At 44.8% G+C, this 23,124-nt stretch overlaps 1 protein-coding gene and 2 pseudogenes across 2 annotated transcripts; 2 read left to right on the plus strand and 1 right to left on the minus strand.

The window, feature by feature from the left end:
* Window positions 1–15,497: 15,497 nt before the first annotated feature.
* LOC144228930 (BOLA class I histocompatibility antigen, alpha chain BL3-7-like) lies at window positions 15,498–18,925 on the minus strand. Of its 2 annotated transcripts, XM_077760849.1 has the most exons (7): window positions 18,844–18,925; window positions 18,304–18,573; window positions 17,803–18,078; window positions 16,919–17,194; window positions 16,696–16,809; window positions 16,231–16,263; window positions 15,498–15,891 (listed from the first exon to the last, which is right to left on the minus strand). In XM_077760849.1, exons 1-5 carry the CDS (start codon window positions 18,914–18,916, stop codon window positions 16,703–16,705), a joined length of 1,002 nt encoding a protein of 333 aa, XP_077616975.1. In that variant the 5' UTR covers window positions 18,917–18,925; the 3' UTR covers window positions 15,498–15,891; window positions 16,231–16,263; window positions 16,696–16,702. The 2 variants fall into 2 exon arrangements, with proteins under 2 accessions (XP_077616975.1, XP_077616974.1); XM_077760848.1 differs by lacking the exon at window positions 16,919–17,194 and having other exon boundaries at window positions 18,844–18,916.
* A 2,261-nt stretch (window positions 18,926–21,186) lies between these two features.
* On the plus strand, window positions 21,187–23,010 carry LOC144228948 (26S proteasome regulatory subunit 4 pseudogene; annotated as a pseudogene).
* A 1-nt stretch (window position 23,011) lies between these two features.
* Window positions 23,012–23,124, plus strand: part of LOC144228949 (26S proteasome regulatory subunit 4 pseudogene) — a 5,542-nt pseudogene continuing 5,429 nt past the window's right edge.

Genomic DNA, 23,124 nt, shown 5'->3' on the forward strand with positions numbered 1-23,124 from the left:
CCATGTGGGCCTCTGCACTGGTGCATGCAGCCTGCTTATGATTCTGTCTCTTTCCTTCTCTCTCTTCCCCTCCCCCACTCACACTCTTTCTCCTTCTCTTAAAAAAATGAAAAATAATGAAACTGAAAAGAAGAGGGGAAGGACTATTAGATCTCAAATGTATGCTTAAGGAACTCAGTGACTCTATAAAGCACAATGATATCCATATCACAGGAGTTCTAGAAAAAGAGTGAGGGAAAAGGGCAGAAGGTTTATTTGGACAAATTATAGCTGAGAATTTCCCTAATCTGGGGAATGAAACAACATACAAGTCCAAGAGGCACAGAGAACCCCCTCAAAATCAACAAAAACAGGCCAACACTGAGACATATCAAAGTGAAACTTGCAAAATACAAAGAAGAAAGAATTCTGAAAGCAGGTAGGGACAAATGGTCCTTAACCTAAAAGGGTAGACACATAAGGTTAGCAGGTGACCAGTCCACTGGAACTTGGCAAGCGGAAGGGAGTGGCATGATATATTCAGTGTGCCAATGGGAAAATATGCAGCCAAGAATACTTTATCCAGCAAGGATATGTCACTCAGAATAGAAGGAGAGATAAACAGTTTTCAAGACAAGCAAAACGAAAGGAGTTCATGAACATTAAACCAGCTCTGCAAGAAATATTAAAGGGAACACTTTGAGAAGGAAAGAGAGACCAAAAGCAACAAAGACTGGGGCGCCTGAGTGGCTCAGTTCGTTGAGCGGCTTTGGCTCAGATCATGACCTCACAGTTTGTGGGTTCAAGCCCCGTGTCGGGCTCTGTGCTGACAGTTAGCTCAGAGCCTGGAGCCTGTCTTTGGAATTCTGTATCTCCCTCTCTCTCTCTGACCGTCCCCTGCTCACGCTGTCTCTCTCTCTCTCTCTCTCTCAAAAATAAATAGAACATAAAAAAAAAAAGGCAACAAAGACTATAAAGGAAGAGGCAATCTACAGGAACAGCAACTTTACAGGTAATGCAATGGCACTAAATCCATATCTATCACTAATTACTACCGCCTTCTGTAAAGGCGCATGGGAGAAGAATGAGGCACAAACAAGTCAGCTGTAAGAGAAAGGGAGCAGGGGATGACAGCTCAGAGAGACTGTCACCTGGAACAACTCCTCATCCCCATATTTATTGAAAAACCGATAATCAATCAATAAGACTTCAAGATTGTTTTTAGTGTTCAGAGAGTGATTTCATGAGAAAAACAGAACTCGCTTAGGCATGTATGTTATGGTTGATCAGGCATAATCAATAAGTTTCATCAGAATAGGTGGTCTCTGAGGAAGCAGAGAAGTCAACACAAAAGAAGCAAGCAGCCTTCCACCCAGAGTGGGCCAGGCATTCCCAGCTGCTAGGTTCCCATGTCATAAATCAGTTGCTTTTCCAGAGAAACATTACAATGTGTATTTTCTTAGAGCTATATTAATCATCTACTAATCATTATATAGTTTTGTGTACTGTTTTTCTCCATGACTACATTTTATGGGTCATATTGTTCTGAGGGGGTGTCAGAAATTACTCTGAATATAAATGGACTAATTGCTCCAATCAAAAGACATAGGGTATCAGAATGGATTTTTAAAAAGATCCACATATATGTTGCCTAGAAGAGACTCATTTTAGACCTAAAGATACCTACAGATTGAAAGTGAGGAGATGGTGAACCATCTATCATGCTAATGGATGTCAAAAGAAAGCCAAAGTAGCCATGCTTATATCAGATAAACTAGATTTTAAACCAAAGACTATAACAAGAGATGAAGAAGGGCATTATATCATAAATAAAGGTCTATCCAACAAGAAGTTCTAACAGTTGTAAATATTTATTCCCCTAATTTAGAATAGCCAAATATATAAATCAATTAATAACAAACTTAAATGTTTATTTTATTTTAAGATAGAGAGCACACAAGCGAGGAAGAAGAAGCTGAGAGAGAGAATCCCAAGCAGGCTCCACACCATCAGCATGGAGCCCAATGCAGGGCTTGAGCCCACAAACCATGAGATCATGACCTGAGCAGAAATCAAGAGTCAGACACTCAATTGACTGAGCCTCCCAGACACCCCTAATTAATAACAAACTTCAAGAAGCTCATTAATAATGATACAATAATAGTAGGAGACTTTCACACCCACTTGTAGCAATGGACAGATAATCTAAGCAGAGGATCAGCAAAGAAACAATGGCTTTGAATGACACACTGGACCCAATGGACCGAACAGATATATTCAGAACATTTCATCCTAAAGAAGCAGAATACACATTCTTTTAGAGTCCACACAGAACATTCTCCAGAAAGATCACATACTGAGTCACAAATCAGCCCTTGACAAGTACAAAAAGATTAAGATCATACCATGCATATTTTCAGACCACAACACTATGAAACTTGAAGTCAACCATAAGAAAAAATTTGGGAAGACCACAAATACATAGAGGTTAAAGAACATCTTACTAAAGAATGAATGGGTTAGCCAAAAATTTAAAGAAAAAAATTTTAAAATACATGGAAGCAAGTGAAAATGAAAACATGACAGTCCAAAACTTTTGGGATGCAGCATAGGTGGTCCTAAGAGGGAAGTATATTGCAATACAGGCCTACCTTAAGAGGCAAAAAAGTCTCAAATACACAACCTAACTTTACACCTAAAGGAGCTAGAAAAAGAACAGAAAATAAATCCTAGAGCCAGCAGAAGAAAGGAAATAATAAAGATTAGAATAGGAATAAGTGATACAGAAACAGAGTAGAACAGATCAATGGAACTAAGAGAAGGTTCTTTGGAAGAATTATTTTTTAATTAAAACAACTTTATTACTATAAAGCCAAGACTTATAAAGAAGAAAGTTAAAGCATACAAACAGGAGAGTTAAGGATTACAGTTTTCCATATTGAGTTCCATACTGTTGTAACATCCTTCAGGTACTTAGGAAACTCTGACCCAGCAGGGTTCAGGAGGTAAATTGCAACACTCTGGAGAGTGTCTTGAAGAGTGGCTGGGTGTAAGCTAAGCACATGTCCTGAGGTTTTCACTCTAATGGGACTAAGATAATTAATAAAATTGATAAACCCCTAGTCAGACTTATCTGAGAGAGAGAGAGAGAGAGCCCAAATAAACAAAATCATAAATGAAAGAGGAGAGATCACAACCAACACCACAGAAATACAAACAATCACAAGATAATATTAAGAAAATGTATATGCAAACAAATTGGGCAATCTGGAAAAAATGGATAAATTCCTAGAAACATACAAACTACCAAAACTGAAACCGAAAGAAATTTGATCAAACCCATAACCAGCAAAGATATTGAATCAGTAATCACAAATTACCCAACAAACGAAAGTCCAAGACCACATGGCTTCCTGGGGGAATTCTACCAGACATTTAAAGAAGAGTTAATACCTATTCTTCTCAAATTGTTCCAAAAAATAGAAATAGAAGGAAAACTTCCAAACACCTTCTATGAGGACAGCATTATATTGATTCCAAAACCAGACAAGGACCCCACTATCAAGGAGAATTTCAAACCAATATCCCTGATGAACATGGATGCAAAAATACTCAGCAAGATACTAGCAAATTGAATCCAACATTAAAAGAAGTAGTCACCACAATCAAGTGGGATTTACTCTTGGGGTGTAGAGGTGGTTCAATATTCACCAATCAATATGAAGCACCACCTTAATAAAAGAAAGGATAAGAATTATATGATGTTGTCAATAGATTCAGAAAAAGCATTTGACAAAATACAGCATCTATTTAAGTATTTTTTAATGTTTATTCATTTTTGAGAGAGAGAGAGAAAGGGTGTGAGCAAGGAAGGGGCAGAGAGAGAGACAGAATCCAAAACAGGCTCCAGGCTGGATGCTGTCAGCACAGAGCCCAACGCGGGGCTTGAACTCACAGACTGCAAGATGATGAGCTGAGCCAAAGTCCATACTTAACTGACTGAGCCACCCAGGCACCTGTACAGCATCGATTCTTGATTAAAAAAAAAAAANCCTCCCCTGCTCACGCTGTCTCTCTCTCTCTCCTAGAAATAAATAAAACATTAAAAAAAATTAAAAAAAAAACCCTCAACAAAGTAGGTATAGATGGAACATACCTCAACATCATAAAGTCCATATCCAGAAGACCCACAGCTAATATCATCCTCAATGGGGAAAAACTGAGAGCTTTTCCTCTACAGTCAGGAACAAGACAGGGATGCCCACTTTCACCACTACTGTTTAATGTAGTACTGCAAGTCTTAGCCTCAGCAATAAGACAATAAACAAACAAATAAACAGCATCCAAATCAGCAAGGAAGAAGTCTAACTTTCACTATTTGTAGACGACATGATACTCTATGTAGAAAACATGAAAGACTCCACCACAAGTTACTAGAATTCAGCAATGTCACAAGATGTAAAATCAAAATTGCGTTTATTTTTGTTTTGTTTTTTCCTTTTTAATTTTTTTTCTTTTAGGAAGAGAAAGTGCAAGCAGGGGAGAGCGGCAGAGAGAGAGACAGAGAAGGAGAGAGAATCCCAAGAAGGCTACATGATCAGCACACAGCCCAATGCAGAGCTTGATCTCACAACCATGAGATCATGATCTGAGCCTAAATCAAGAGTTGGACGCTTACTGGCTGAACCACCCAGCACCGCACTGTTGTATTTGTGTACACAAGTAATGAAACAGCAGAAAGAGAAATCAAGAAATCTATCCCAATTATAACTGCACCCAAAAACGTAAGATACCTAGCCCAAGAGGGAAAATATCTGAACTCTTAAACTATAGAACATTTATGAAAGAAATTGAAGAAGACATAATGAAATGGAAAAACATACCGTGCTCATGGATTAGAAGAACAAACATTGTTAAAAATGTCTATACTACCCAAAGCAATTTACACATTTAATGTTATCCCTATCAAAATACTACCGACATTATTCACAGAACTAGAACAAACAATCCTAAAATTGTATAGAACCAAAAAAGACCCTAAATAGCCAGAGAAATTATGAAAAAGGAAAGCAAAGCTGGAGGTATCATGATTCCAGACTTCAGACTATATTACAAAGCTGGAATCATCAAGACAGATGGTATTGGTGAAAAACCAAACTTAAAGATCAATGGAACAGAATTGAGAACCCAGAAATCGACCCACAACTATAAGGTCAACTAATCTTCAGCAAAACAGGAAAGAATATCCAATGGAAAAAAGACAGTCTTTTCAACAGATGATACTGAGAAAACTGGACAACAACATGCAGAATATAACTGGACCACTTTCTTATGCCATACACAAAAATAAACTCAAAATGGATGAAAGATGTGAATGTGAAATAGGAAACCATCAAAATCCTAGAGGAGAACACAGACAGCAACCTCTTTGACCTCAGACAGAGCAACTTCTTACTAGACATATTGTGAGAAGCAAGGGGAAAAAAAGCAAACACGAATTATTAGGACTTCATCAAGATCAAAAGCTTCTGAACAGTGAAGGAAACGATCAACAAAAATTAAAGGCAACCTACAGAATGGGAGAAGATATTTGCAAATGACATATTGGATTAAGGGTTAGAATCAAAAATCTATAAGGAACTAATCAGACTCAACACCCAAAAGACAAATAATCCAGTTAAGAAATGGGCAGAAGACATGTGGAAACTAATTTGACAATAAACTATTTGTTAAAAAAAAAAAAAGTGGAATCTCAAAAAAAAAAAAAAGAAATGGGCAGAAGACATAAATAGACAATTTTCCAAAGAAGACATCCAGATAGCTAACAGACACATGAAAAGATACTCAACATCACTCATGTGATTAAACAATGGGATACATAACACATTGATGAGGTTAAAATACAGGTCTTAATACAGCACTATGGAAGGTTGGGTGAACCAAAAAGACCCCATACTTGTCACCCAACATTAAAAAGCCCCCAAACAAGGGGTGCCTGGGTGGCTCAGTTGGCTGAGCATCTGACTCTTGATTTCGGTTCAGGTCATGATCTCACAGTTCATGAATTCGAGCCCATGTTGGCTTCTGCACTGACAGCATGGAGGAGCCTGCTTATGATTCTCTCTTCCTCTCTCTCTGCTCCTCCCCCACTTTTGCACTCTCTCTCTTTCTCTCTCTCTCAAAATAAATAGGTAAACATGAAAAATAAAATTGTTAAGCCCTAAATAAGATGTCTCTATTTACCCCGGTTTGGAAGAATTTAAAAGGAAAGCAAAGATCACAATGAAAACCCTGATCAGCAATAATCAGGCAAATTAACTGAGAGAAGATTGACAAAATAGTTAAGGTAGTTTGATTTGACCCCTTGCTGAGGATTCAAAGCCTTGTACATAAGAGTGGGTAAAATGATTGGGGGCTAGAGAACAGAAGATTCCAGGACTCCATTACACAGGAGCACATGCAAAGGCGGCACCACAACCTGTTCCTGAGGCACTAATGTGGTCTACGATTAGACTGAAAAAATACAGAAAAATAAGAGATTACAGGATGAAGGTAGAAATTTGGGGTGGGAACTGGAATGGTTCAATGATCTTAAATGAAAAGTCTGTCTCCTTTACCTGAATGTTTCATGAGAATGGGTATTATGTCTGACTAGGGAACACTTCTCTATCTAGTACTGTAAAGCAGAAGGCATGTCAAACCACTCTGTAAACAATATTAGTCGGATAGACTACGTGAAAATAAGATTGCCCAAGCTCAAACGGCGTACAACACAAGCTGGAGTGCAGTACAGAGGCGTGCTCTGTCCAGTAAGGCTGCAGGCCGCAGGCACTGGAGCTTATGGCAGAAGCCTTTGAGTGCTTCCCAGTGATTACTAAAGTGAACTAGAGTATTTCCATTCAAAGTTACTAGGTTGCTACTGGACATTAATTATTTTTTTATTTTATTTTATTTATTTATTTATTTATTTATTTATTTATTTTTAGAGAGAGACAGAGAGATACATCCCGTGAGCAAGGAGTGGGCAAAGAGACAGAGAAGGAGACACAGAATCGGAGGCAGGCTCTAGGCTCCGAGCAGTCAGCATAGAGCCTGAGATAAGGCTCGAATTCACCAACTGTGAGATCATGACCTCAGCTGAAGACGGAGGCTCAATCGACTGAGCCACTTAGGCGCCCCGTACTGAATATTAATTAAAACTACCCTATATCTGAAGTATAAAATAATCTTTCTTAAAATTTTTTTATGTTTTACTTATTTCTGAGAGAGAGAGAGAGGGAGAGAGAGAGACAGAGCCTGAGCAGGGGAGGGTCAGAGAGAGAGGGAGACACAGAATCCGAAGCAGGCTCCAGGCTCTGAGCTAGCTGTCAGCACAGAGCCCGTCGTAGGGCTCGAACCCATGAACCGTGAGATCATGACCTGAGCCAAAGTCAGACACTTAACCGACTGAGCCACCCAGGCACCCCTGAAGTATAAAATAATCTTGAGACTGATATATCCATGTAGTCTTGGATAATGTTGGGAAAACATTCTAATGGAGAGGACAATGCCCAGAAGAATTCCATTAAAAAGTGGTTACAATGAGATACCACCTCACACCAGTCAGAATAGCTAAAATTAACAACTCAGGCAACTGCAGATGTTGGCAAGGAGGCAGAGAAAAAAGATCTCTTTTGCACTGCTGGTGGGAGTGTAAATGGGTGCAGCTATTTGGAAACAGTATAGGAGTTCCTCAAAAAGTTAAAACTACCCTATAACCCAGCAATTGTACTACTAGAATTTATCCAAGGGATACAGGTGTGCTGTTTCAAAGGGGCACATGCACTCCAATGTTTATAGCAGCACTATCAACAATAGTCAAAGTATGGAAAGAGCTCAAATGTCCATCAGCGGATGAAGAGATAAAGAAGTTGTGGTATATATACACACTGAAGTATTACTCGGCAATCAAAAAGAATGAAATCCTGCCATTTGCAACTACATGGATGGAACTAGAAGGTATTATGCTAAGCAAAATTAGTCAGAGAAAGACAAATATCTTGTGACTTCATTCATATGAGGACTTTAAGATACAAAACAGATGAACATAAGGGAAGGGAAGCGAAAATAATATAAAAACTGGGAGGAAGACAAAACATAAGAGACCATTAAACACAGAGAACAAACTGAAGTTTGCTGCAGGGTGGGGGGGGATGGGCTAAATGAGGAAAGGGCATTAAGGAAGACACATGTTGGGATAAGCACTGGGTGTTATACATAGCAGATGAATCACTGGAATCTACTCCTGAAATCATTATTGCACTATATGCTAACTAACTCGAATGTAAATTTTAAAATACATATATACTGGTAATAGTTTAAAAAAAAGTGGAAAGAGTTTCTACAGGATCATGATACCAGGAAAATGCAGGGAGAATATGTGCACAAGCAGGGAGCCTCTATTCACCTAGGACTGACTTGGGGCCTGCGTGAGCAGCAGCTGGATTCTATCATCGCTTGGACAGGGTCCTAGAAACAGCTCTCAAGTAGCCTATAAAAAGTCTAGAGTTCTTTCTTGCCTAGCAAGAAAGCAGGACACAGGATTAAAGTGCGAGAGAAGGCTAACGTCCGGGAGAAGACAAGAGCCCCTGATTAAGGGTCCTTGCTCCGTTTTTGTTAGGATCAGAAGGGTTACAAACATGGTGATGGACGTGCACAAAGAGACAATGAAACTGTGAACATTAACTCATGGGTGTGGGGGGAAGGGGGTCTTGAAGATTTCTGGGGTTAGGGGTTTGGGTTAATACAAAACAAACTTCCTGGCGCTGGGCAGGCGGCCGGCCGAAGGTTGTTTACAGCAGATGTGAGGCACCACCTCTGTTTACCTAAACTGGTCTAGGGGACAAGAATGATTGAACAAGTAACCTCAGGGTCAACAAGTCACCTTTCTTTTAATTATCTCCGTTCTGGACAACTGTGACCTGCAGTGGTCTATAGCCCTATTTACTTGGTTCCCTACTTTTGTCCTTCTTTCCTATGAAAACATCTTTCTGATACAGTAGTAAGTTGGGGGGAGTTTTTGCCCTGAATACCTAATCTCGCTTACCTCATATACCTTTGTACTGGGGCCTTTGCCCCACTCTCTATTCTGGGGGCCTTTGCCACCACCACCCCCATAGTGGGGCCTTGGCCCCACCCTCTCTATGCTTATTTACCTAGTTTTGTTTACCCAAACTTAGGTGTGAGCATCCTAAGGCTTTGTAATTCTTTATGCCTTGTTAACCCATCGGTGCAGGCTCAGGGAATCCCTAACCTTATTCTCCACATGTATGGTATTCCGTTGTATGGCTGTGCTACAGTTTATGGATGTATTTTCTTGTTACACACATTTATGTTGTTTCCCATTTGGCGCAACCATAAAAAGTGCTGCTGAGAACATTTTTATACATGCTTTTTGGTGCACATGTGAAAAAACAAACAAAAAACAAACGGCACTACTCTGGAATGCTCAGTTGCATTTCCTCACACCAAAAAAATAAATTAGAAACCATAATCTCCAACAATGGGCATACAGATATGCTGACAGAGTAACAGCTTAACAGAAAGTTGGAATAGGCAATGGTAATACTGTGAAAACAGGGACATGGAGGCATGAAGTGGTAGCTCACACACCTTCCCAAGTGTGTGCTCCCACCCAGCATGCATGGGAATGCAGGAGTGCTCCACTACAAGGAAAAAGGTGTCTGTTTTGTTTTCCTGATGGATCTGGGCAGGACGGTGGGGGGTGTAGGTGTGACTCTATAATCCTTCCCAAGTAGGAGGACATTGTATGATTATAGTGCACCTCAACATTCCCTCTTCCTACCTGCTGCAGTGTCTCAGGACAGGAATGCAAGTACAAGTGCCAGAAACAGGAAGGATTCGTAGGCAGGCGACTATACCTATGTTGTTCAACCTTGATGTGAGAATTCCCAAGGGACTGAATGGGAGGACCCCATCTGGCAAGGCTGGGGCTGACAGTGGGTGCAGCTAGACTGCCTAGTGGTCAGTTAGCCCACCAGTTCTGTCCAGGTGTGACCCTCCCATCTACAATGAGAGAAGACAGGGGAGGAGGGACTTGCCAGACTAGTATTGCTGCCTGCAGTCTAGACCAGCACAGCAGCTACACATAATGTTCCTTCCAATGGCAGAAAGTTGGGTATAAATGGAGAGAAGTAGAGACAGCAGCTGAGGGTAAAGGAATGGATAAATTAGTTACATAATGAGGAAAATCCAATTTACATTAACACCTCCCAAGAGGTGTGAGCAAGAGATGACACTGCCTCTTAGCTCGATTATGCCAGATGCCTGAGAGAGGAAGCCATATGCTGTGAGCCCATTCCTGCTTCTGGAACCTGACGAGACTGAATGGAACCAGAACTAAGCAATCCTGGTAGACATTATCATACAGGATGATGGGCTAATTGTTACTGACTGAATGGAACTTTAGTAGTGTGCCAGCATCTTTTCACCTGTTGCGACAAGGGACCTATAGTCAAAGACCAGGGGGTGGCCTGTGTTAGAATAAAAATATTTGGTCTTTGTCCCTGGTTCCTGGCACAGACTTCCCCAAACTCTTGGGATCTCCTGAATGATAAGAGTGTTTCTGGTATGCTAATGAGATGACTTGGCTGAGGGGCCTAGATAGCTTCAGGTTGGGAGCTGGTGACCAGAAAGACCAAGCCATGATTAGAGAGTTGGCAACTTCAGCCTCACCACCACCCTCGACCTTTGGGGAGAGGTGCTGGAGGTTGACTTTAATCATCAATGGCCAGTGATTGAAACAAGTGCATCTATATCATGAATCTTCCATAAAACCTTCTAAATGATAGAGCTCACAGAGCTTCTGAAATGGTGAACACCAGAGGGTGCTCTGAGGGTGGCACATGCCAACCCCATGGTGACAGAGGCTCCTGCACTGGGACCTTCACACTCCCACACTCATGTCCCTCTTCATCTGGCTGCTCATGTGTGTCTTTATAATAAATCACAATAATAAGCATAGAATTTTCCTAGTTCTTTGAGAGTACTCCCATCTTTGTAGCCAAGTAGAACAAAAGTGCAGGTGACATGGGAACCTAACAGTTGAGATGTGCCTGTGAAGTGAGGGCAATCTTGTAGGAAGAGTTCTAACACTTGTAGGTCTCATGCTAACTCCAGGCCGACAGTGTCAGAATTGAAATGAATTGAATTTGGGGCGCCGGGGTGGCTCAGGCAGCTAAGTGCCCAACTTTGGCTCAGGTCATGATTTTGCATCTTATGAGTTCAAGCCCCACATTGGGCTTTGTGCTGACAGCTCAGAGCCTGGAACCTGCTTCGGATTCTGTGTCTCCCTCTCTCTCTGTACCTCTTCCTCTCGTGCTTTGTTTCTTTCTCTCTCAAAAATAAATATTAAAAAAAAAAAAGACAGATGAATTGAATTGGAGGACACCCAGTTGGTGACAGGGAATCAGAGAATTGGTCGAGGGAGGAAAAAACCCTCACCACTCCACAAGGAGAAATTTAGAGGAAGAGCAAGCAAGTAAACCTGTACTTCATCTTATCCGGGAGCAAAGGATAAGCAAAGCATAAGCATTTAGATCATGTCCTTCCATCTGCTACCAGCTGTTCTGGTCCTGTTAAAAGGGAGACAGCAGGCCCAAAATGAAGTCACTTATGCTAAATGCCACCAAGATCTTAACACTTAAGTAAGTATTAAGCCAACCTGGAATTTCCTGCTCAGCACAAGTAGGTAAACCACTGAAAGACCACTTCCTTTCCGCTTAGGAGGGCCACCTTGCTTAAAACAATGTGCTTTTAATTGTACTTTTAAATTACTAATAATTTCCTTTTTCCCTTCCACTCTGACTTTAAAATCCTTTCTTTTCTATAGCTGGAAGAGTCCTCTTTCTTTTTTTATTTTTTTTTTATTTTTTTTTAAGTTTTTTTTAATTTATTTCTAGAGAGAGAGAGAGCGTGAGCAGGGGAGGGTNGAGGGAGACACAGAATCCGAAGCAGGCTCCAGGCTCTGAGCTGGCAGCACAGAGCCCGACATGAGGTTCAAACTCACAAACTGAACCATGAGGTCATGACCTGAGCTGAAGTAGGACACTTAATGGACTGAGCCACCCAGGCGCTCCGTTTCTCCTTTCTATTTACTAGCTGGGAGGCCTCTCAGTTCATGAATAGTTGAATAAAGTCAATTTGACCTTTAAATTTTCTCAGTTGAGGGCGCCTGGGTAGCTCAGTTGTTTAGCATCTGACTTCAGCTCAGGTCGTGATTTCATGGTTCGTGAGTTTGAGTCCCACATCGGGTGAGCTGAAGCCCCACTTTGGATGAGCACGGAGCCTGAGCCCCACTTCTCTCTTTCTGTCTCTCTCTCTCTCTCTCTCTCTTTCGCTCTGTCCTTCANACTTTCCCCTAAAATATGGAAACAAAACACTTTCTTAAAGTTTAGGCTTTTGTTTCATAGGATAGGTCATGGACTTTTCTTTCTTTTAATTTTTTTAAATGTTTATTTATTTTTGAGAGACAGAGCGTGAATGGGAGAGGGGCAGAGAGAGAGGGAGACACAGAATCCGAAGCAGGCTCCAGGCTCTGAGCTGGCAGCACAGAGCCCGACATGAGGTTCAAACTCACAAACTGAACCATGAGGTCATGACCTGAGCTGAAGTAGGACACTTAATGGACTGAGCCACCCAGGCGCTCCGTTTCTCCTTTCTATTTACTAGCTGGGAGGCCTCTCAGTTCATGAATAGTTGAATAAAGTCAATTTGACCTTTAAATTTTCTCAGTTGAGGGCGCCTGGGTAGCTCAGTTGTTTAGCATCTGACTTCAGCTCAGGTCGTGATTTCATGGTTCGTGAGTTTGAGTCCCACATCGGGTGAGCTGAAGCCCCACTTTGGATGAGCACGGAGCCTGAGCCCCACTTCTCTCTTTCTGTCTCTCTCTCTCTCTCTCTCTCTTTCGCTCTGTCCTTCATGAGATTCTGTCTCTCTGCCCCTCTGTCACTTGCACCCTCTTTACTTCTCTCCAAAATAAAAATAAAATAAAATAAATTTTCTCAGTTGAGTTGCTGTTAACATTTCAATTTGAGGGATGCTATGGCTACACTGGAAAACCAGGCTGGTGATTTGGGTTTTCTGGCTGGTTGATTTTTTAGTCCTTTGCAAGTGTCATAAAAGCTGACAAATGTTAGAGATTCTCTCCCCAGAGTATTTCCATGCACAGGGAAATATAAACACTAACATGACACATCGGTGCACACAGAGACCCCCTGAAGTCTTACAGACTCGGGTGTTCTCATCCTTGCAAGAGACAAAGGCTGGGCAAACACGTTTTGAGCAATCATTTCACCAGCCCACAACGCCACTGCACTCATTTGTGAGCATAAACTGGAGTGGACAAAGCTGCGTCCAATCACATAGCATCAAGGGAATGAGAAGAGAGATGTCATACTAGACACTTGCTCCTCCAGCCGAACCTGAGTGCCTGCACAGCACGAGATCAAGCTGCAGCCTCAGGTCTGTGCTCCCAGCATGGCGATTAGCTGTTACTTCTCCACCGCTCACCCCCAGCACTGGATCGGCCTTCCTACATTAGGAGAATTCCACAGTTAGAGTCTCTGGAAGACACCGCCTCTCTCCATAGAAGAGGAAGGACCTGTTGTCCCAACATCCTTCCAGTTAGACACGGCATGAGGCTCTGCCAGGCAGGTGAGCACATGCTGGACCTGGTGACAACGAGAAGGTGCAATTGCGCAGAATGCACTTGCACAGGCGGTGTGAGTGGCAGTGTGCCACCCAGTCCCACCCAGCAGCGATGTCAGTCCTAGCCGCAGGGGCCGGTATCCTGCTACAACGGAGGCAGCGGTGTGAGCTGTGACGTCTGTGCCCAGCAGCAGATGCCGCGGTTCCTGTGTGAGACCCACGCTAACGTGCACTTGTGGACTCTGTTCCTGGCTGTGTCGCCGAAGCCCGTTCTATGATCTTCTGCAAAATAATACATTATGTGCATATAAAATGTAAATGTGTGCGTATACAGTGCCTTTTGTGTTAAGTTCAACCAAGGTTAGATTCCATTATTTGCTCTGAAAAATCTATCAGGGGAGTAGTTGCAGAGAGCAGGCGTTCTGAGGTGTTTGTCACACTGAACGGCGAACCACTCCCTAGTCCTCCCACCCGACCACACCCCAGGATCCAACGACACATATCTCACAACACCACACCTCATACTGACAACACATGTCCTCCCTTTCCTCTCCAAAGATTAAAAAAAAAAAACCTCAACCACATTTAGATGTGGTTTTAATGCCCCTCCCCACACCGGCTGCTCTTCTCACAGGCCTCTCCCCAGACCCACAGACTCAGGGTATTAGGCACAAGATCAAGGAGTCCCTTATTTAACAAGCCCCACAAGTGAGGCCAATGCCCAGCCATGTGAGAATCTGCATCTACATTCTTGCTACTGAAAGTATGAAATGAAGACCAGCAGCAGCCCCTTGTCATAAACACGGAAACTTCAATCGTGTTTCCCAGATGCAACAAAGAGTGTCATATATCTTGCACACATCATACACAGTGAAGGAGCGATCCGTGTAGAGCACCTCCCTAATCTGGAGATAGTATCTTTACTAATGTAGCCTCAGACCATGACAGCCCTGTGGCAGCTACAGCACAGCCACCCTTCGCGCTGCCATCAGTGGCCCCCTGTTCCTCTCACAGCAGCGCCTCCCCCTCCCATCCCCGCTCTCACACCAACTCCCCTGTACACCAAGTATATGCCCATTTTCAAAAACAACTATCCTCGACTCACAGGTGCTATTTCCCAACCAAATATAAATCTAAGGAGACTCTGCTTCATACCTCCATGACTTTGAGTTGGAGGCAGCACCAGGATCACCAGGGCAGAGGGTAGGCGAGCAGAGGATGGAAAGAAAACAAGAACTAATTTAAAATAAGAAATTATGGCATGCTTTTTGTCTGCCAATTCCAGAATCTGTTCCTCTTAGAAGACTGGGGAAAAGAAGGGAAGAACAATCAAGCCCGAGAAGGAGGGCAAGACCTGAATGAGACCGAAAATAACCTCTTGATACTCCAGATTCCTGTGCCCAGGGCCACCCAGGGCCTTGTGCAGACGTCGTCGACAGGCCAAACACCTCCTCCTGCTGACACAGACAGAAACAAAGAAACAACAAATAAACACCTAAAGACGGGGCTGAGGGCCCGACTGCGCCTGAGCCTCAGCAGACCCGGCCACTAACGTCTTGTTGCCACAGTCCTGGAGGCAGGACAAGGTGTGGGTGATATCCAGATACCCAGGTGATACCCTGGGTGATCACAGGTCCTGGAAGAGCAGGTTCTACTGAAGGGACAAAGACAAAAGAGCAGAGAGATTCCCCAGCTGAGGAGAGACCATGTCACACCCTTGCTGCACTAAGTGGCCATGAGGCTCCTCACAGCTTTCTCCTGTCCTCACCCAGAGCAGACTCAGCACACCAAACTGGCAGATTCTGGGAGGTTCTCAGGGCTTCCATTTATTTCCTCTCTCAAACTTTAGAAATCTTCTCCTTTAACTAATCGATCAACTCCTCATGACAAGAACTGGAAAAACAAATTCATATGCAGAGTCCTATGTGCAAGAAGTTGTAACTCAGTGAAACATAAAGGAAAGACAGGGATGGAGAGGCCCACTCTCCCTCTGCTGGATCATAAAAGCAGATGAGGAAAGAGAACCGAGGTCACTGTGGGATGGGGTCGGGGGGCGGTAGTCTCCCCACCTCCTCACTTTATGTTATTTGGAACGAGGACACATGCAGATGCCTTTTGCAAAAAGAGAAATCAGGGGCATTGTTCACAAAGTGGGAAAGTGAACAAATCTTGCATCACTCAGTCCCCCGAGGCAGCTGGCTCACACTGTGGAAGAAAATAATCATGAACAAAGTCAGGTCAGTCATGTAAGTGCTGATGTTCTCAATAGCCCACCACATGCTCAAGATATCCTACTCAAAGAATCCCCATTACCCAAACTCAGCCCCTTTCCCCTCTCCCCTCCCCACTTCAGGCTCTCCAGGGTCTCACTTTTAGCAGTGGAGAGAGCCCTGGGCACTGTTACTACTTGGGTTAAAACAAACAGAACTTGTCAGAGCCCCCCAGGAGATGAGACTAAAGGAGTAGCTATGGGGTGAGTGAGCTCCCCATGGAGTCCTGTTTACACCATCCCAGGGTCTCAGGGATCACCCCCTCCATACTTACATGCAGACTGAGCATAACTCCTTCTTCTTCCACCTATGGAAAGAAAATATCACATGAGATGCCACGGAGGAGGCAGAGTCCCAGATCCTAGGTGAAACTGATAGCCTGGACCATAGGGAAGTTTCCAGAACTGTAACTACAGACCTATGGCAGGATCAGGGGGACATGAAGAAAAGAGATGTCAGGGCTAGACCAACAAGTCTCCTGGAGTCTGTCCTCACCAAGGACTTTGTTCTCTGATCTGGGACTGCTGGGAATCAGATTCTATCACCACATTCATCAAGGTGATAAGTTTGCCCTTCACTCTCACATAGCTTTACTCCAGAGTGAATGTAGCAACGAGCTGCACAGTGGACAAGCACATGTGTGTGGATGGCACTTCCCACAAATAAGGCAGGACGACTTCTACCTGGACTTGAAACACTACAGAAAGACAAGAAAACTCAGAGCACTCTCCTTCCTTACCTGGGCTCTACTTCCTCCATATGACAGCTCCAACCACCACAGCACCAGTGACCACAAAGGAAACCAGCCCAGCAACAATGCCCACCATGGGAATGCTGTGCTGAGGAGGGGACTCTGGGAAGAGAGGATAAAGTGAGAGCCTTGACTCCGAGGTCTCAGCCTCAACGCTGCTGAATTTCTCCACGTTTGGCTCCATACCCAGGTCTCCTCACCCCGTCCTTACCCCATTTCAGCATGAGGGGTTTGGGCAGCCCCTCGTGCTGCACGAGGCACGTGTATCTCTGCTCCTCTCCCGAAGGCACCACCACAGATGCCCACTTCTGGAAGGTCCCTTCCCCAGAAGGCCTGGTCTCTACAAACTCCATGTCCTGAGTCAGGTCCTCCCCATCACGCTGCCAGGTCAGGATGATCCCCGCAGGATAGAAACCCAGGGCCCAGCACTTCAGGGTGATGTCATGCTTAGAAGTGGGGTAGTGGGTGATGTGTGTCTTCGGGGGGTCTGAAGAGAAGGGTCAGAAAATTCAGGAATTTTACAACTGTCTCGGGCCACTGAGGCAAGTCTCATGTGGCCATTTTGAGAATGGACAAGACAGCTGGAATGGGGGAAAGGAGAAAAAACCCAGACACTAGCCTAGACACATAATCTCTTCTTGTTTGTAAATTCTAGAATTAGGGTGAGACAGCCCAGTGTAGAAGGCAGGTTTCTGAGAGCAGAAAAGAAAGGGATTTCTGGTCCAGACCTGGCTGGAGGCTAAATGACTCAGAATAGGTGAAGTCAGACGCCAGACACACGGGGTGTGGGGCAGAGAACAAAGCCTAAGAAAATCCCCCAATGTTCCCAAAGCCATGTGAGCCAAAGTGAAAGGCTGATGAATTATTTCAGAAATGGTCTCCTCCTCCATCCCTGGAGAGACTGTATCCTTTAACTGTCCCTAGGAGAAAGACAGACCCTTTGGGCCACTCTCTGGGACCGGATCTGAAAACCCAGGCAGTCAGTCTCCGGACCCAGGGGAGGGCCATATCCTGCTGTGGATCCCATTTCTTCCTATCCTCTTAGGACACCTCAGCTGGAGGGGAAATCGTGGGAAGCCGCACGGCCCCTGGTACCTGTGCGCAGCAGCGTCTTGTTCCCCTTCTCCAGGTACTTCCGGAGCCACTCGACGCACGTGACCTGCAGGTCGTTCCTCTGGTGCTCCGCTGCCCCGGCCTCTTCCCACTTGCGGCGGGTGATCTGCGCCGCCGTGTCCGCCGCGGTCCAGGAGCGCAGGTCCTCGTTCAGGGCGATGTAGTCCGCGCCGTCGTAGGCGAACTGCCAGTATCCTCGGAGGAGGCGCCAATCGGGCCCCACTTTGCAGGCAGACAGCCACTGGATGGTGTGAGATCCTGGCCCCGCCCACGCGATCAGCTCCGCCCCGGAGCCCCGCCCCGCCCCGCCCCCGAACCCCAGGGCTTGCAGCCAAAACTGAATGGCGCGTAAAAGTGCCCGCGCGCTTTTTCCGGGTCCCGAGACCGGCGGGTCCAGCAGCCTCCGGGGAGTGTTAGGACCCAAAGACTCGGGCAACCCCGGGGATGAGGGTCGTGACCTGGGCCCGGGCCCGCGTCGCTCACCGGCCTCGCTCTGGTTGTAGTAGCCGCGCAACGTGTTCAGGCCCACTCGGAAAGCCTGTGCCGTGTCCTTGGCGCCCCGCGTCTCCTGCTCCCAATACTCCGGTCCCTCCCGCTTCAACCACTGCACGCGCGGCTCCGTCCTCGGACTCGGGGCGTCGCTGTCAAACCGCACGAACTGCGTGTCGTCCACGTAGCCGACTTCCAAGTACCGGGGTTCCCCGCGGCCGGGCCGGGACACCGCGGTGCCCAAATACCTCAGGGAGTGGGAGCCTGCGGGCGCGGAGGGGTGAGACCCCGCCTGACCCTCCTCCCGGCGCGGGGCCCGGGTCCCAGGTGGAGGCGGCCAGGAGGGCAGGGGAGGGGACCCGAGTGGGGGAGAGGAGGGCGGAGTCGGGGAGGGAAGGGGAGGACAGGCCGGGGCGGGTAGGGTTCTGGCGCGGGGGCGGCGGACAGGCGCCTTCTCCCGGGTCCCGCGTCCCCGCCGAACGGTCCCCGCGCTCCTGTCCCGTAGATGCCCTTTCCTCCCGACCCCCCACTCACCCGCGCAGGTCTGGGTCACGGCCAGGGCCCCCGACAGGAGCAGGAGGAGGGTTCTGGGCCTCAGGACCCGCATCCTTGGGGTCTAGAGAATATAAGTCCTAGCAGGTCGGTGGCCAGGACAGGCCAGTGACCGCGGTGACGCTGATTGGCTTCTCTAGAAACCGGACTAGCAATGGGAGTACGAACTGGGGCCGCGTCATTAGCCGCGTCTTGAGGCAAGAGGGCTTGGCAGGTTGGAAGAGGGAGAAGCGCAGTGCGCGCGGAGTAAGGGACTGACTGGGCTTCCCCGCCCTTACACCCAACTCACGCCTGGGACTTTCAAAGACAGTCCTTTCCCGAGACCCGCGACTTTGCCCCGGTTCCTCTCACCTACACAGAGTGCCCTTTGTCTGTCTCCCTGAGGCCTGGCCCCAGGGTCTTTCTGAGGAAACCTGGGAAAGACACCAAGCTGGGACCGGTCCCGTTTTGTCCCTTTCCCTTCTGAAATCCCTCGACTTGAGCTGAGCTCCTTACTCCTTACCTCTCCTCCCGACTCCTAGAAGAAAACTCGCCCCGAAAGAAACTGGATGTCAGAGAGTGAGTTTGCCCTGGGAATGGAAGTGGAGGGACATGGATTTTCTCTTTACACCTGAAGTTGTGATTGAAAGCCCCAGCGAGAGATTCTCATGGAGATCAGTTTTTCTTTTTCTTTTTTTAGTGTTCATTTATTTTGAGAAAAAGAGTGAGAGAGCAGGGGAGGGGCAAGACGGAGGAGGGTGAAAGAGAGAGAATCCCCCCCAAGCAGGCTCTGTGCTGCCAAGGGAGAGCCCGATTCAGGGCTCAAACCCACAAACTGTGAGATCATAACCTGAGTTAAAACCAAGAATCCGACACTAACTGAGTGAGCCACCCAGGTGCCCCAGGAATCTAATCTATAATGTGATTTTGCCCCTTCCAACAGAAATATCTAAACAGCATTGTAATCAAGACGCACAAAGCTCCTAAGTTGTATTTTCTCAGTGTATCTGTGTCTCCCAGCTTGTGTGTGTGTGTGTGTGTGTGTGTGTGTGTGTGTGCGTGGTTAAAGTGAGAAGAAATTCAGTTAACATTTAATGACACAGGTATGTTGAAAGTAAAAGGATGTTTTTATACAGTAATACAGGTTATATGGAAACCAAATTAAAAACACAATATTACTTATAGTTATCATAAAGAAAATGAAATACTGTGTATACACTTAACAAAACACAAAAAGGATCTGAATGCTGAAAATCACAAAATGCTAGTTAAAAGAAATCAAATTAAATAGAGACATAATATGTTCATGTATTAGAAGAGTCGACTTAGTAGAGATCAATTACTGCCAAATTGATCTATAGGTTTAATGCGATTTTTGCCCCAGTAAGGTTAGACCAGCTTATTCTAAAATTTATACAGAAAGGCATAGTACCTAAAATAGCTAACACACTCTTGAGAAAGAAGAATAAAATGAGAAAAGTCCCTCTATTTGAAGTTAAATCTGATGATATAGCTGCAGTAATTAAGACAGATTTTAATCAATTGGCACATAAACAGACATAAAGATCAGGAAAAGTGCCCCCAACACACACAAATATGCTCAGCTGACTTTTGACAAAGGCACAAAAGCAATTCAATGCAAAAGGATGGTCTTTTCAATAAATGATGCTTCAGCAATTGGACAGCCGTAGACAAAAACACATAAGCAAACAAAAACTCAAATGTAAATCTCTCACGTTATAAAACTGGGTGGCTCAGTTGGTTGAGCGTCCAACTTCAGGTCGGGTCACCATCTCATGGTTCATGGGTTCAAGCCCCTCATTGGGCTCTGTGCTGACAGCTCAGAGCCTGGAGCCTGTTTCGGATTCTGTGTCTCCCTCTCTCTCTGACCCTCCCCTGCTCATGCTCTCTCTCTCTCTCTCTCAGAAATAAATTTTTAAAAAATATTTTAAAAAAACATATAGTAGAACTTATATATAACATGTAAAATTATAAAATTATTAGAAAAAGAGAAAATCTTTGAAATATATCTTGACTGTGGTTATAGATAAACAAACCTACATATATAATAAAATTCCATAGAATTAAGTACAGTGGGCACTTCTAATAGAGGCAGTTCAAGCAGCCCAAGCAACACAGGTGTAAGTCAGAGTGGTGGTCATGGCTCTGGAGGTGGCAAGAAGGATGACAAGGATAAGAAAAAGAAATATGAACCTCCTGTACCATCTAGAGTGGGGAAAAAGAAGAAAAAAAACAACAACAAAGGAACCAGATGCTTTCAGCAAGCTGCCACTGGTGACATGTCACACTCAGTGCCGGTTAAAATTACTGAAGTTAGACAGAATTAAGGACTGTCTTTTCATGGAGGAAGAATTCATTAGAAATTGGAAACAAATGAAGCCTTTAGAAGAAAAGCAAGAGGAGGAAAGATCAAAGGTGGATGATCGGAGGAGGACCCCAATGTCAGTAGGAACCTTGAAAGAGATTATTGATGACAATCATGCCATTGTGTCTGCATCTGTGGGCTCAGAACACTACGTCAGCATTCTTTTCTTTGTAGGTCAGTGCATGCCATCATAGGGATGCTCATGGATGACATGGATCTCTTGGCCACAGAGATGAAGGTAAAAAAGGCTCAGTCGGTTAAGCATCCGACTTCAGCTCAGGTCATGATCTCGCCATTCATTGGTTCGAGCCCTGTGTCAGACTCTGTGCTGACAGCTCAGAGCCCGGAGCCTGCTTTGGATTCTGTGTCTCCCTTTCTCTCTGCCCCTCCCCTGCTCACTCTCTGTCTGTCTCTCTCTAAAATAAACATTTAAAAATTGAAAGGAAGGAAGGAAGGAAGGAAGGAGGAAAGAAAGGAAAAAGAAAGAAAGAAAGAAGGAAGGAGGGAAGGAAGGAAGGAAAGAAAGAAAGAAAGAAAGAAAGAAAGAAAGAAAGAAAGAAAGAAAGAAAGAAAGAAAGAAAGAAAGAAAGAAAGAAAGAAAGAAAGAAAGAAAAGTCACTCCCAGGAAACCGATGCTGATATTGGGGAATTGGACAACCAAATCCAGAAAATTAAGAAATCTATGGAGCTTCCTCAGTCATCCTGAATATTATGAAGAGATGGGTATAAAGCTCCCAAAGGGGTCATTCTCTATCGTCCACCTGGCACAGGTAAACCTTATTAGCCAAAGCAGTAGCAAACAAACCTCAGCCACTTTCTTACCAGTGGTTGGCTCTAGGGGCACCTGGATGGCTCAGTCAGTGAAGCCTCTGGATTTGGCTCAGGTCATGATCCTGTGGGTCATAAGTTTGAGACCCTCATTGGGCTCTGCACTCAGAGCCTGGAGCCTGCTTTGGATTCTGTATCTCTCCCTCTCTCTGCCCCTCCCCCACTCACACTCTGTTTCTCTTTCTCTCTCTCAAAAATAAACATTTAAAAAATTTGTTTTTAATAACTTTTTAAAAAAGAGTGGTTGGCTCTGAAATTATTCAGAGGTACCTAGGTGATAGGCCCAAACTCATTCGAGAATTGTTTCGAGTTTCGGAAGAACATGCACCATCCATCATGTTTATTGATGAAATTGATGCCATTGGAACAAAAAGATAGACTCAAATTCTGGTGGTGAGGGAGAAATTCAATGAACAATGAGTTCATTGAAACTGTTGAGCCAGTTGAATGGATTTGATTCAAGGGGTGACGTGAAAGTTATCATGACCACAGACGGAATAGAAACGTTGGATCCAGCACTTATCAGACCAGGCCACATTGACAGGACAATCGAGCTCCCCCTGCCCAAAGAAGCACATCTTTCAGATCCACACAAGCAGGATGACACTGGCCAATGATGTAACCCTGGATGAACTGATCATGGCTAAAGATGATCTCTCTGGGACCTACGTCAAGGCAATCTGTACAGAAGCTGGTCTGATGGTTTGAAAGAACATAGAATGAAAGTAACAAATGAAGACTTCAAAAAATCTAAAGAAAATGTTCTTTATGAAAAACAAGAAGGCACCCCTGCGGGGGCTCCACCTGTAGCTACCACATTTGCCTTCAAGGAAATAGTCGGGAGTGTGCCGACTCCTTGGAGCGACAAGATTGGGGAAGTTCCCCAGAGGAACCCATGTTCCAGGTGGTCTTTCTTAGCAAAACCTCCTGTGTACCTTTTTGAGCATGATGTGTAGGATGCCCACTGGGCTGCCTTCATCTATTGGCCACGTGCAGTGCTCTGTCCCCAATAAAGTGAGCTCCTTCTCAGACAAAAAAAAAAAAACAAAAAAAAAAAAAACAAAAAACAG

This window comes from Crocuta crocuta, unplaced genomic scaffold (assembly GCF_008692635.1).
Source record: "Crocuta crocuta isolate KB4526 unplaced genomic scaffold, BGI_CrCroc_1.0 scaffold762, whole genome shotgun sequence".
Lineage (NCBI taxonomy): Eukaryota > Metazoa > Chordata > Mammalia > Carnivora > Hyaenidae > Crocuta > Crocuta crocuta.

Coding starts and splice junctions, on each gene's coding strand:
- LOC144228930 (XM_077760849.1), bottom strand. CDS start 18,916: ATGCGGGTCCTGAGGCCCAGAACCCTCCTCCTGCTCCTGTCGGGGGCC. Junction 18,574..18,843: donor CGTGACCCAGACCTGCGCGG/GTGAGTGGGGGG, acceptor CCGCGCCCGCAG/GCTCCCACTCCCTGAGGTAT. Junction 18,079..18,303: donor CTACAACCAGAGCGAGGCCG/GTGAGCGACGCG, acceptor GGGCGGGGCCAG/GATCTCACACCATCCAGTGG.